General features: G+C 41.2%; 1 protein-coding gene across 5 annotated transcripts in view; it reads left to right on the top strand.

Moving 5' to 3' along the window:
* SLC12A8 (solute carrier family 12 member 8) overlaps positions 1-15783 on the top strand; it is a 63290-nt gene that overhangs the window by 23308 nt on the left and 24199 nt on the right. For all 5 annotated transcript variants that reach the window (XR_014222828.1, XM_082235346.1, XM_082235347.1 and 2 more), the window contains exon 6: positions 13078-13191. Coding sequence is in view for 4 of the 5 variants with exons in the window: in XM_082235346.1 (XP_082091472.1) it covers positions 13078-13191 (114 nt within the window). In the remaining variant the exon portion in view is untranslated. The remainder of the gene's footprint in view (positions 1-13077; positions 13192-15783) is intronic.

Raw genomic sequence — 15783 nt, 5'->3', positions numbered from 1 at the left:
CACAAGCCAAAACAACAGTAAGCAAGCAAGCAAACAAACAAACCCATTCAGACATTCCTTCACACTTTCATCTGGTTTTTTTCCTGTTCTGCTGCAGTTGGTTTACTTAGCATGTCCATCTTCTGTTTCCTTGTTCACTGATGCAGAAATATATGTAATTTTCAATGTCTTTCGCAGTGCAGGATATACGTGCGTGTCTTAGACATCAACAGATATTTACAAATCAATTTCCTTCTCTGTGTGTTCCTTTTCAAAATTAATGAATTTCCAGAGCGGTAGTCCTATTAGTCTTGTGCTGCAAAAGTTATTGAAGTAGCTAATGGCTACTGTTGTGGCAATCCTAACCATGTCTACTCAAAAGATAGTTCCATTGAATTCAGTAGGGCTTATTCCCAGGTAGGTGTGGGGGGTTTTAGGGAAGGGGTAGTACCTTTGATGGGGGACACATCGTGCACCTTCTGGGGGTAGTTTGTCCACCTTTGGTCCCCACCCTGCACTCAGCTCTCACCTGTGGCTCCTAGAAGCTGTCAGCATGTGACAATGGCCACACCCCAGGAACGGCTTCGACTGGCTTGCTGAACCAGGTGAGGGTAGCCTATGGGTCTCAAAACCTTGGTGAGTTAGGCATTTTCCCTGCATGTGATGGCAAGCTCTGGCAGATTGAGTGGACGAGACCAATAGTGGGTCGAACGGTCAAGAAGGTGGTTTCTGCATGTTCTGTAGAGGGAAGTGAGGGTCAGATGGGGCTTGTCAACCTGGGAAGGTAGCCCATCTAGAAGAAGGAAAACTCTGATCCTAAACCTACTCTGCCTTGTGGGATATCTTTGGGAGAAGAAAAGGCTAAGGAGTAAACCCTACACAAATCCAGAGTGGAGTCCCTAAGATGGTTGCATGGTGCCTTGTATGCTTCCTTCCAGCAACTCTTGCAGCCAAGCTGGTGCCAAACATATTGCTCTGCTTTCCTTTGGACCACATCAGTGAGGCTGAGAATGGAGTCTTGTCATCTGGGCAGCCCAGGACACTGCCTAGGTTTGTGTCTCAGGGAGGTCACTTTGGTGCTGCTAATGCAGAAATTTGACTTCACCGCCAGAGGCATACTCCATTGTCTCTCGAGACAGCTGGATGCCAACAACAGTTCCCAAGTAAATGTGTTTAGGATTGCAGGTTTGCTATGATTTTGCAGTTCAGTACAAACAAAATCATGTCGCATTTCCTCCACTCAGGCGCCAAGAAAGGAAGCACTCTGTTTTTATCGTGCAACAAATCCTGTGGGCACCTTAAACATTTTACCAAGCACTATCCTGCACACATTGCAATGTCAGTTATGTAAGCACTTTCTGTAATGCAGCATTTTATTTCATAAATTCATATTTCATGCTGAAAATGGCTTTGAGTACACATCTGCTGAAACATAACATACAAGTTAATTTATATTTTAAATGTTTGTAGCAAGCATTATTTTGAAAACGTCAGACTTTTAACTGAGGGGCACAGATAAAGTCAGCAGGTATAAAAAGAGATCAGTTCTTTCCAAGTGAAAAGAACAATAATGAATGTTGCATTCCATTGATTTTTAAAATTCTCAATAGGAAGCAGGTTAATGCTGCAATCGTTTCTCTAAGTGCTTTTAAGTTCTACATCAAATTCATCTGCCAGTCACTTGCACTTCTCTATTGTGATAAAGATCTTTCGAGCTTCCCTGTATTGTTTCATTATTCCCAGCGAGACTGTGTTGCCTATGCCTGCTGTAGTTCGGCCTGAAATTGAAATGAACCCAAGGAATTTTTCATGTACAAATACAAGTGCATCCCCATCACTTTCTTCCCCAAGTCTTCCACCTAGATACAGTTTTTCTATGTAAGACATATCTATGGTTTTGTGCACTTAAACAGAGAATTTCAGGGAAGTGTTAGCCTTCACAATAATATCTTGCCTTAAAATTTGGCCACATAATTTGATTAACTTGATCTGTATTCTTGCAGGTGTGTGTGTGTGTGTGTGTGTGTGTGTGTGTATAAAATCTCACACCCTACCACTCTTACAAAGTATGCCAGACATGTGTAAGTGAGGGAGGGCAGTGGACATAATACTATATACATTTACTGTACAAACTACTAACATGAAGAGTCCTAGTTTAAGGCAACTTCATGTATTCATGTGAGATACAAGCTTTTAACGAGGGGAAAGGATATATAAAGCACAAACAGTAACAAATCATAATGTGCCTTCCTTGTGCAAATACTATGTCATTTTGGGCAGCTTGACACATCATTCTACATGGCAATATGGTTCCCTTCCAGTTCTGTGATTCTTAGCTGCATTATTTCATGAATGCATTATTTTGCTGTGCTGTTGTTGTGGATTATTTAACCACCTTACATTATAATTTAGCATGGGGTTATTTTTTGTACCAATTTTTGTTAATGGCATCATTAATACTTGTTTACTGGAAAGAGAAGAAGGGTGTGTGTGTGTTTAATAGTATATAGGTTCCTTAATTTTTTTCTATGTTTTGAGGATTCAGCAGAGATAATGCATAGTCTTAACTATGGACACCCCAGCACCTGACACTGAGAGGTAGTGGGGCACTTAGTAGCAAAAAGAAACACTAATGCCAATTGTAAATTAAGGTTATCTTTCATTAAGGATTTCTGCAAAGAAAGAAATGTTAACAGGATGTCTGCTGAGCTTGGGTGGAACACCAGATGACACCCACACCCACACCCTGGGTGAATCTGCATGCTTTAAAATATTTATTTAACATTTAAGGATATAAACAGTTCGACACAGTTTTGAAAGAGAATGCATGGGGACATTGTATGCGACATATATGTAAAATATATACTGTATTTTTCCATCTATAAGGCGCCCCCGTGTATAAGACGCCCCCTATTTTGGGGGACTCAGATTTAAGAAAATGGGGGGGGGGAGATGGCCCAGAGTATAAGAAGCCCCCTAATTTTTGACATTATTTTTTAGGGGGGAAACCTAGTCTTATACATTGCTCCCGACTTGAAATACATCTGGAAATTGGCATTGAATTCCTGAGCTGCAAAACTACTGAACAAAAACAGCAGCAGAAATCCCATGCAGCTACTGAGCAAGGTAGACACCATGGGTGAACAAAGTAGGAGACGGCTAATGCGGTCTTTTATTTATTTATTTTAAAAAACAACCCACCCTGCTTGCTTCCACCCACATTTTTCCAATTATAGTGCATTGAATTGATGTGACATCACTCTTGACCATAGGCCAGTCTATTCAACAGTCTGGCGAAGAAATTTATTAACTGGTTACCTGCCAATTGTCTGGAGTCCGGATTGCAGTGCAGACGTATTTCTTTCTTTTTAATGATAACATTGTTAGGGGGCCTTACATTGACAAGCCCATAGAGGCCTGCAGGATCTCTGAAGTAGATATTCCAGAGCCAGATCATGGCTAAAATAAAAGATTTACTAATGGGTAAATCTACTTTAGAGGCAGAAGGGATGGGAGGAACGTTTAACTGTTTCAGATAACCAACACCAGTACATACAAACGCTTCTCTCCTTGGCAGACAGAACACTAATACGTAGCTATCTATCACTTTGTAGTTTGTTTTAGTTTTCTCATTTAAAATCCAAAGAACAAAGGCGGTAGTAGTCAGTGTGGTTGGGCCAGTGGCACACGCATGGGCATAGCCAGAATTTTTGTTGGGGGGGGGCAGGACTTTTGTTAGGGGGAGCAGAACCAACATGATTGGTCAGTTAAGTATTTCTATTGTTTCATTGATCTGAGGAGGCAGCTGCCCCTCCCTGCCCCCCCTTGGCTATGCCCATGGGCACACAACTGACCTGGTCAGTTGCATTACTGCTGCTTACCCAGAGGTAGAGAGAGGAGAGAGGTGCCAGTGGGATTGGCTCATCTGGAGCTTCCTCTGGTGTGTTTGCACCCTGCTAACTACTCCATCACCTTCTCCCTCCCTTCCACGTCATGGTAAGCAGCAGTGATGCAACTGACCTGAGGTCAGGTGACTCCTGCTGCCTAACCAAGCCAATATTCCATAATGGGTATTACAATCACTGCAAAGTTGCATCAGCTGTGAATAGCATCGGCTGAGGAAAATTACACTTTGCAAGCGTTGAGTTCCTGGATCAAAACACACCTCTCTTGAGCTCCCCTTTGTTTTAAGATTAGCACTGTATTTCCCAAGCACCCAAGTGAGGCTGTTGAACACAATGGGACTTACTTCCCAGGAAACATGCATAGAGTTGCCCTGCATAAAAAGTGGAGTCTGCTTCGCTGTAATTGTGGAAATGTGAAGCATTTTAATGTGTGAGGCTTTACCCCGTTTTTGTTTTAGCTGTTGTTAAATTTGTGCTAGAATGTTAATTGAATGGATAAAATGCCTGATGGTGTATGGGAGGCAGGATGTCTCAATTTTCATTCTGAACATGTCCTGGCTGATGCACTAGGGCCTATAACTCCATGGTAGAACACATACTTTTTCATGCAGCATCTCCCAGATTGACTCCCTGCTATCTGGATGAAAAACAATACTGGAGTAGGCCATGGATAGATGTTATTCTGCCCTCCTACAATTTCTATCATTCCTGATCGTTGGCCATGCTGGCTGTGGCGGATGGCAGTTGTGCAGTAGAGATACAGCACTGCTTTCTCCTGGACCTGGCTGCCCTAAGCAAGATGGACCAGTATTTGATCTCAGTGTATGGCCTCCTTGTATATTCATATGACAAAAGCTGTAGCTGTCTAGGCCAATGGAGTCATTTCAAAGGCTTACAAAATAAATTCTCCTATTCTTTGCCTCAACAAAGAATTGCATTAAGCACCACTCATATTTACATGGCCAAAATAAGATTTGGGCCAACCCAGCTTGCATATCAGTTTCATGCTCTGCCATATAACAATAATTATATGGTAAGTATGCAACAAGTTAGCAGTTTGATTCTAAAAGAGTGTGGGTAGTTGTTTCCAGTTGTGTTTTAGTTCTCTACTTGCACCACTGTTGCCACTTTTCCCAAAAGCTTTTAGTTGCCTCAAGCACCTATGCTTCACTTCTAGTCATTATCGTGATATATATTACTTTTAGGTAAGCGCATATAGGATTGTAACCTTTATAGTTTCGATTGCCCAAACAATTTAGATGATCTTTTCCAAGCATGGCTTCCATCAGTTGCTTGTATAACTTTTTCTCCTGTGTGTTTTTAATTCCACCTCTGCTTTCAGTTTGTAAATCATTCTTCAGAAATAGGATCGCAGACATACGTTAGGTGATAATCGCAAAAGGCACCTGTTTACTTTATCGCATAATAAGATAGGACTTGAAAGACTTGACGTGAGAGTCTGGTGGAAAGAAATACCTCTTTGAACAACTTGGGAAGTGCTAAGGATGTAGTGAGATAGCAATGGCTGTTAGGGGAAAAGATACTTTAAAATTGAGAAAAACAACAGGAATCTATTTTGATAGACTTGTTTTCTCTCTGACGTTGGTCATAGGATGGGAGTTGGTCAATAAAGTGGGCTGGGCAGACGATATCTTAAAGTTCCATTCCCTGTTCTCGAGCTTTTACCATTTCCATCACGATAATAAAATGGCATTATTTTTTACCATCATTAAGCTTTGTTTTCTTTCATTTTGATTAATCTTTTATCTGTGCATTTAAGAAATTTTCCATCTGGACTAGCCCACAGTTAGCTTTGAAAAGGTTTTGTCACCGTCCACAGTGTTTCTCCTAAGCTTTTTTTTCTTTTTCATTTGCAAAACCAACTTTCTTTTCTGTCTTTCCCTTTTTTCTACTCTAAATTCAGCATTCTATAACCCATATTTTTTCAAACAAAATGGCAGCTAAGCTCTCTTTGCATAGGTCTTTGTCTTACACAGGTTGATTAAAAAAAAACCCAAGGGGCCATATACATCAGAGGATCACCATTTCTTAAAGATATGGCTCTGCATTCTACAAACAAGTCCCATCAGTGCAAAGATTTCTGAGACAAGTGTACCTCACCAGGGAACGCATCCCACAAATGGGGAAACTGCCAATAAGAAGGCCTCCACTCAATGGTGGCAGTATCACCTAGAGGGCCCCCTCTGTTGATCCTAAGGCCCAATAACACCAGGTCTTGCGGCATATTGATTGGGTGGGTTGGTTAGTGGTAAGTTGCCTTGGGTCACTTTGAGCAAGATAAAGCAACTAATAAATCTAATAAATAATAATAATAATATAGCTGCTGTCACACGTCAGCAGATGTGCCTTCAGAGCAGACTTTCCCCTTCATCTGCTCAATATTGGCTAGCAAAATAATGCCATTGTGTTTAGAATTCCACCCCTCCAGCCCTCACCTTACCAGTGAGAGAAGGGCTGCAATGTCATCACTAGATATTACCTCAGAGTTGTGGAGAAGAGACACCAGGTTGCAGCTGCATGCCACGTAACATCTAATTTGGCCCTAAGATGCTTCAAATATCAGGAGAGGCAAGGAATATAAACATTTCAAATAAATAAAAAGTGCTAATCCACCCCAAATTCAGCACCATTAAATTGCTGAAATCTTTAACCTATGCAAATAATGCAAGACCACATTGTGCTATTTATTGCTTATTTGTCATAATTTGTTATGTTTCTGCTTGTCTTGAGGAAGACAGAAGTCCTGCCCACTAGGCACTGGGGAAACCATTTATTCTCCCTTATGGTTTGTAAGATTTCATCAGGTATTTTACACATGCTTTCAAGCCCTATGGGCTAGTAGCATGTGCTTGTTTTTTTAAAAATGAATGCTGAGATTCTCAGATTGCCCGAATCTGTGTCCTGTTCTATTTTCTTTATTTGTGTGGTATAATCATAGAAATTGCCAAATATACATACCACTGCCTGTTCTGAATTATATAGATGCAGGTGCCGAATTGATGTGGTTTCTCCCTTGACTTGAGTTTGTGTACAGACATGATCTTCCCTTGGAATTGTGGGCATAAAAATATTTGCGTGCTGTAGCTAGAGATGAGTCACCCCTGGGGGTCCTGCAGTAATGTAGCTGCCTGCATGTTAAAAGAAGTCCCCTTTGTCTCTCTGCACATGAATAATGCAGCGTGACCTAAATAGCAAACTGTTCTCCCTTCACTGGCATTGACAGCAGCTGGGGCAACAGGTGGAGTGCATTCTTCTATCACCCCTACAGGGTAGCTTTCTGGAGAGGGTTAACATGGGGGGACCCTGAGCAGCTGGCTACTGATAGGAAATTGTGTTGTACAGTGGCTTTAAATGGGAAGGTTTGGGAGATCAGCTCAGAATCAGCAAACAGTGACTTGGAAGGAACAAAACAGTCAGTGCTTCTGAAGGGTGGTGATTTCCTTTTGGGTAAACACGTCATTAATCTGAGGGAGCACATTCTTTTCCATCAAAAGATAAGGAGGCCAAAAAGCCTTTCTCAGGGCTGGGCCTCAGTTAGATTGTTTTTACCCCTTCAACCACAGCCCTATGTAAGCTTTAAGGAAGCTTTGCTTTGCTTGTCATGTGGAATCCAGAATTGGTTGTGATTGAGTGTTTGACAGTGTTGCTGTAGTCTAGAAGACGTAGAAAGGGAAGATAGAAAACAAGATTCTTAACTGAGCATTCCTTCCTCCCAATAAGGCCCCAACTAAAAATCTTCCTTTTTGTGATTCTTTTTACATCTGCAGTAACATTGCTAACCAGCCAATCATTGACAATTCTGAATGTTCTATTCTCAAAATAAATGAATTATACTTCGTGCTGGATTTGTTCTGAAGTCTACAACCTTTGTTTCTTGTGGACATCTTTCTTTGTTTAATGTAGTACATCCTGGACTGCACAATGGTCTGGACTAGATGAGCTCTGAGACCTTTCCAACACCTGTGATACCAGTCTAGTACCTTGAGACCTTCTGTGCAAATCTCCCCTGCAGATGTGTGTTCATGAGCTTAGCCCATTATTCGTGTTTTAGGGATAAAAGGGTACTTAAAAGAAGAAACGCATTTTAAGTGAAAAACTAGGGTGCTGATACTAGACTGACTTTATCACTTATCTAGTGCAATCTCCCATAGACCTGCAGCAGGACTGGCATCATACCAACTGAACATGCTGAAAACTTTGTCTTCATGTCATAGACTGGCTGGATGCAAAGGAATGATAGGAGGCACCAACTGGAGAACCCCCACGGGAAAGAAGGTTCAGAGCCAGGGGATTGGTGGTCGGATGACAAGTGGTCAGAGGGAGAAGAGGGAGCAGCCTGGGAGGGGAGGTGTCAGAAGCAGAATAAGTGGCAGGGATTAGTGAACAAGTAAAGGCTGTGTCAGAGCACAGTTCGGACTCCAAGGCAGAAGCAGAGGCCAGGGAGTCTGCCTCCTGCTGCAACCAGCTCCCCACTCCCCTGGTCTCCTAGAACATGCAGAGAACTGAAGTGAGCAGAGCAGAGGGGGGTTTTGTGTAGACACAGTCTGAGACTGCGTGGGAAAGACCCTGGAGAGGAGTCCGGGTGGGCACTGGGAAGGTGGGGAACTTCAGTCCTCGCAACTGCTTCATTGGGGCAAGACATCCAAGAAAGAGTTGCTGAGACCACTAGGCCTGAGCTGTGGTTTGTTTCCTTGAATAAAGAGTTAGTGTCACTGGCCTCTGGTGATTTATTGTTTTGTGCTGTGACTCCAGCTGTGACACATAATATCCTCTCACCCACCATGGCTGTAGTGATGTTTTGTTTTGTTTTCATTTGCTACACAGAGCTTCCACAAATCAGGAAGAAAATTGCATTACTAAGGCTCTTTGTATCTCTTCATACAATATTTTTGTCACTCTTTGACTGATTATAGAGAATACTTTTTCAAGCCTTAGACATGTCAGAGTGTGGTCCTGCTTCTCATAACAGCCATAATAGGATAAATACCTTAGAAGCATCTAGCTGGCCACTGCTGGGTACAGGATGTTGACCTTCATAATGATTGTTAGATCTTAGTTTGATCCGACGAGATACATTCAGCCCAGGCACTGAGATCCAGCACCAAGAGCCTTCTAGTTATTTTATGTGTTCAACTCAATGATATACCTGATACGTGGTAGTCGGTCTGGGAAGCTGCCTCAGAAATATTGCGAAGATGTCAAAAATTCATTTGCAATTCATCTTACCTTGTGCCTGATAAGCAAGAATGAATTATTTTGTTCCTGTGTATATAAAGATGTAGGAATCAAGTGTTTCCAATAAATTGCACCACTTTCGCCAAGGCAATAGGTTGCCCCATTATCAAAGAGGCTGCAAATTATTCAGCCAGCTATTTACACGGTAATTCTATTTTTAAAAAAGCATTTAGTTAGGAGAAAACTGTATGAAATGAATCAGACTTGCTTCATAATGGATTTTATTTCCAAATGTGCTAGGATCAGAGCCCTAAAGATTCCTAACCATTTGCTGCAATGTATATTTAGTGCTAAAATAGGATCAGGTTTCTCTGAAAGAAGTCTTTGTACATCCTGTCCGATATACTTGCTAGGTATGCATTTCTGCTGTACATGCATTTATCTTTTGGGGGGAAATATGCTTAGTCATAATTTAGTTTGAGCCCAGAGTCAGCAGAGGTTAGATTTGGTACGTTTCTTTAAAGATCCATGGGGCTAAAACTTTGGTCATCCTGAAAAGGAGGCCAAATTGTTAGCCACTTATTAACTGGGAGGGAGAAAAAATGCTGGTTGGATTTTCTGTCTTGGGTGCTGTAATACCTTCAACCATTATGAAGAATCAGCACTAAAGTAAGAATTAAAAAAACTGAGCTTTCTTCTCAACAAATATAGGCTTCCTTTCCCTCATCCCTGGGCAATTATATCAAGTTGCGCAAGTAGTATTTGCACAGGGCTTCTGTTGGTGGGCTCATTGGGTGAATCCTTTCCTTTCTATACTAAAGACAACCAACCTCTCAACTACGTTAAATCCCATTGAGCAAATGCTATCTTTCCTGACCTTTCAACAACATTTTAAATAGCTTTTTATGGTTACCCACCCTGGGACCATCGGTTGAAGGGCAGGTAATAAATTAACATCAAGAACAATAATATATTGAGTATTAATGTCTTTTCTCATCGTACTACAGTGGTATCTTGGGTTAAGTACTTAATTTGTTCCGGAGGTCCATACTTAACCTGAAACTGTTCTTAACCTGAAGCACCACTTTAGCTAATGGGGCCTCCTGCCGCCGCCACGCCACTGGAGCATGATTTCTGTTCTCAACCTGAAGCAAAGTTCTTAACCTGAGGTACTATTTCTGGGTTAGAGGAGTCTGTAACCTGAAGCATATGTAACCTGAAGCATATGTAACCCGAGGTGCCACTGTATTTATATACAAGAAATAATGCATAGTGAGAATGTTTGTAGAGAATGTGTTCTTTTCTGTTTGCGCATCTTAGAAGCAGCTTTCCTTGCAGTGACACGAGGGGGGGGGGAACCTATTCAATGCCCAGTTTAACTGAGTTCTCCCTCATTCCAGCATCTTTTTGTCTTGCGCTAGGTCTCCAGAATGATGGTAGCAGGTCCTACTTTAAAAAACCTGCTTTATTTCAACATACAAAACTCCCCACCACTCCCCCGAATTGCAAGCACTGTATAGTTTAGTGATCATCATCATCAGCTATTTTCAGTATAGCATGGTTGAGTATTGCACTACTGCTTTCTCTTCACTTCGCTCAGCTTTAACATTGTCAACTGACTTTATCTTGAATTTGACCCAAAACTTGACTAATCTGTAATGAAGTCCAGGCTTCGCAGAACTTGGCATGGTGGATATCCTTTCGGCAGTTGCATAATGGCTCACCCTGCATAACCACTGCTCACTGGCAGCGTATTCACCTCTCAAGGCGTTTTCCAAGTTCTCAAAGCATTCAGCCAAAACCTCAAACTCTTCCAAACCTTTAAGGTGTGTCCTTTACTCCAAAGCACTAAACACTCTTAACATCCCAAAATATGTATTTTTAAAAAATCCAGTCACCCTTACACAGAAGTTAAAAATTGCAGAAACGTAAACGTTTCCTAAGTTTCCTGTTCATTTGCTGAGGGAAGTCAGTGAAGGCTACGGGGTATTTGCTTCTTTTGCAATGGCACACTACACACCGGGGGTGTGGAATGTGAGCACAGCCTCTGCACTAAATCTTGTTGTTCACTCCTCTGGGATTCTTTTCCTTGCTGTGCATGACCCTGCCTAAGAAACCCCTCCCAGGGAGCCTTCAGTAAAGTTTTATAGCAAAGTCTGCCTGCAGACTCCATGAATAATAGATGCCAAGTCCCGGGTTTCATGGATCAGTGATTATCGTTTTAAGGCATCAAGAAGGATACCCTTTTCTTTTTCATGAAGGCTAAAGATGGCCACGGAAATGTGTAGCTTCATTTGACCTCCGTGACTTTGCTTGAAGGCTTTCCAGATGTCAAGGGGCCCAGACTCTTCCTCAAATCCAGAAACAGTTGAGATAAACTTGAACTGCCCCAGTAGAGACCTGACATTTCCCAAGTCTCTTTGCCTGTTAGGTGAGATTTCTTCCGGGCCAGAGAAAAGCGATTAAGGATGCAGACCTATACACACATAGCTAGGGATGAATCACAGAATCATAGAGCTGGAAGGGACCATGAGGGTCATCTAGGCCAACCCCCTGAAATGCAGGAATATTTTTGCCCAACATGGGGCTCGAACCCACAACCCTGAGATAAAGAAATTCATGCTCTACCAACTGAGCTACCTTTTGGGTAAACCGCATTGAACACAGTAGAACTTATTTCCAGGCAGGAATAGCCAAATCTGTCCATTTCAGCTTCTCCTGGTTGCTCATTTTTCCAATCATAGATTCAGTTCTCCACATGTCCACTTCAGTTTGCAGATTTTTAAAAAATAAATAAAAGTTAGCATGAAGATTCAGCAGCATTTTTGTACAAATTGTACATATTTTTGTATGTAATTCCCCCCGATATGCACATTTTTGCAAACCGATTTCCCTTATAATGCAAGGTATTTTGCATGTCCCCCCCAATAATGTATGAATTTATATTCGCACTTTAGTATATGCTTTTTGTGCACATTAATTGACTGGAGAGCTGCATTGCAAAATTCAGATAAGTGTGAATTTTGAAGGATGGCTGTTTTTCAGTTCATGTTTTGTTTCAGAAAGTGTGAATTAGCTTAGTTTGCCTTTGAATGTGAACTGAATTGAGGCCCCCCCCCAAAAAAAACACCCTCTTCCAGGTACATGTGATTTTTTAATTGTACTATAGAAGTGGTAAACCAGCTACCTCTCAGATGCCTTTCCTTGAATGCTGAATAAAAAAAAAAGATGTAAATAATTCACAGATACAATTCATTGTTGTATAATAAAAAAAAACTCAGTCCCAGCAATAATAATTGAAATTCAGCTAATGTAAAGGGTCAGGTAGTCTCAAACTGGAAATCTGAGCTGCAGGACCAAAGTGTCTTCTTCTCTCTATCACTGTGGCATCTGGTTGAACGAAGGACCTGCTGGCTTGTTTTCTGCAATGCTACTGCTTTGGGTGGCCAGAGGGCAGTGCTGCAGCTACCAACTCAGTAGGATCAGGTGATACAAGGAGCAAATAAGATTCTACCAGTCCTATAAGCCCCTGGCTCTGGAATAGCTTCTCAGTCTGAGCAGCCTGATGCTTTACCTCCCTTCCAGATCACCATCTCCAACACTGATCAGGATTTGAATATTCTAAAGATACAATTTTGCTGGCTTTGCAATTTATGATTAAAATAGGCTTGTTCATTATCCCTGATTTTAATACATGCTGGAGTGTTGTTGTTGTTGTTTTTTAAAAAGAACTGTTTCCTATTTATTCCAAAGCACCACAGTCCAGAAACATGATAGATGTCTTATTCCCCTTCAACATTTGCTGTCATATCTTTGTGATTCATTAACAATGCAGTTGCCTTTTTCTGACACTCGTGGAAAGTAGACCATCTCCGCAAATAAGTAGCGATGGAAAACATTAGGATATGATGGGGAGGATGTAAATAAGGAGAGCATAAATAAAGACTACAGCAGGCTATGACGTTAAACATGTGTTATTTTACTTTGAAACATGCAGAACATGGTTTCGTTGGTTATTCAGAGGAGCTAATGTTGAATAACACGCTGCCGAACTACAGCCCGGGGGAGTCTTTCTTCACTGTGTTTGGAGTGTTCTTCCCAGCTGCTACAGGTACCGTAGAATTGTATAAGATGCACTTAATAATTCTTGTGGTTGTAAGTGTGCTACACAAATACAGAATCCTAAACATCTCCCTTGTGCTTTTTTAAAAACCATAAGTTTACAGTTCTTATTCTAGTGAAGAAAATTTGGGAGCAATATCTATTTGCTTTAAAAGTTCAACACACACTCTGGTGGTTGTGCAAAAAGGAATGACTTCTGAACTCTACATAGATCTCTGTCTCTTCTTTTGACTTTTCAGTCTCTTTTCCCCACCCCTCTCAAATGTCTTGTGTATTCTTTGCTAAGTCTTTGATGAAAGCAGCAGAAGCAGGATTGGCAGCCTTGCCCTCAGAACGTTCTGGAGTGTTTTTGTGGGCTGTTTATTTGTTGGCTTGTTTCTGTACCTTGCTGCCCATGCCCCCAGGGGAACAATAAAATCAATACAATTAAACTCCACGATGGCAGAAATAGACCAGCCACACACCAAAGATAAACTGGAAACCTCTCACAATAAATGTTGGCCTGAAACCTGTGGAATTAAGATGCTGGCAGTTTTAAGATCCCTTTCCCAATGATCCCTCATGTGGTTTTCTCCTTTTCCACAGCTGCCACACACTAGGCCAACATTTTCATTGAGCTACTCCAAGTTTCCTTTCCTGATCACTTGCCACCAGTTCAGACCACAACAGTGTGCTTATTAGGATTCTTTTTACCACCAGGTGCATCAGCTTAAACAATGACAATGAACTGCATTTGCCATTTTATTCACCCAGTTTGGCACCTTTGGATTCATTTTGTAATCACCTTTTGTTTTCACCAACCTGACTAATTCGATGTCATCTCACTACTCACCCCTAACTCCAGATCATCTATGAACAAGTTTAAAAACACAGGCCCTAATACAAATCATGGTGGGAGCAACACATTTTTTTCACATCCCTCCATTGTGAGAACTATCCATTGACTCTTGCTCTGTGCTTCTTGTTCTTTAACCTTTACTGATTTCCCAAGAGGATCCACATGGTGGCTAGGATTGCTCAGTAGCCTTTCATGAAAGTCTGTTGGCTTACCTAAATAGAGACCATGTTTATTTTACAAAATTTCCTAAAATTAGAGATAGAGATAGATAATGATGGGGGAGAGGCAGAGAGAAACCCCATACGTAATGCCGAAGCATAGTTGCTTTGCATCCAACACAGGCAAGTATAGAAGGAGGAATATTTATGAGTGCTGCAATAAAAATTACCCTCAGTGTTGTTAAATGGTTCTTCACTCTTCCTAATTCTTGGCAGCTAGGAAAGAAGCCAAACCTAACAGATATAATTTATTTCAAAAGTATGGGTGAATTATTACTTCATTAGTACTAGTAAAACCAGTAGCTATGCTAAATGCTCTCCCTGAGTGCAATTTTTGTGTGTTAAGAATGTCATTAATTTGGTTGCTACCGAACAGCTTCCTCTTTATTCTTCTAGTATGTTTTATAGCATTTAGCTTCTCACAATGGTCATGTGTCAGTGGCATGTGTAAATTAACGTCCCGTTCCTCTAGCTAGCTGTGTTCAAATAATGCTTGCAGGAACTTGGCCTGAAGAAGAACCCCTCTTGAGCATTTGGAACCTGACATTGCCACAAACTGCAGACAACTAGATAAGCAGCAACTCAAAAATAATGTAGGAGTATGAGCTACAGACTCAGAAAACAGTTTCATCTAGTAAGGGGAGAGGAATATGTAGAGAGAAGCCCATGAAGAGGACCAAAAGTGAAAGATAGAAAAAAATGTGAAAGTATACTTAATCCTAAACCTTTTTACAAGTGTCAGTCCCCCTGAAACAAAGTTTAGGACTAGTTTGTCGTGAGATTAAAACGTGAGAACCTTCATATTGCCATCAGTGAAATCATCAAGTGATAATGATAATATGAACACCCGTGCAATTAATGGGTATCTGGTCCCACTTAATGGTTGATTCTGTGGCACTGGTGAAGCCACATGGGTATGGATCATGTGGGAGGCCAATGTGGAAACCATGTAAGAGCAGGATACAAGCACAATTAAGAATGAGCTGGAATTAAAGTGACTCAGAACAAGAGAAACACAGGTATCTAGAGAGAACCATAGGAGGAATTGGATAGTTTCTCAGGCACCAGAACAAATTTTAATTCTGAAGCCACAACATACTATTATTATTATTAGTGTTAGTAGTAGTAATATTCAAGGGGCCTAACAGTAATCAGATGACATTGTGATGTAAGTCTCAAGACTTTCTATTGTTTTTTTCTCAACAACAAACACGGCTTGCGCTCTAAAATGTATTATTGCAATGCCATCATTCACTTACTCCACATTAAGACTGTTTACCCCATAACAAACATGGCAGACAGTCAGTTGGTATTTCTGTAGTCTGAACATTCTGTAGGAGTCCTACATTCCAGAGAATTTCCATAGAATTTTGTTTTTTGGCATTGGTCTAAATAGCCAAAGATGAAAATGAAGCTGTGTGGATGCCTGAACTCCCCTCTCAAGAAAGCCTTAAACATCTGACCCACCAACCCAAACCTAGACCACCAGCCAAGTATTGTGACCTGTGATGAGCTTGACAAATGC

Source organism: Podarcis vaucheri (assembly GCF_965113315.1).
Source record: "Podarcis vaucheri genome assembly, chromosome: 1".
NCBI lineage: Eukaryota > Metazoa > Chordata > Lepidosauria > Squamata > Lacertidae > Podarcis > Podarcis vaucheri.
This window is presented reverse-complemented; position numbering and strand designations above follow the sequence as displayed.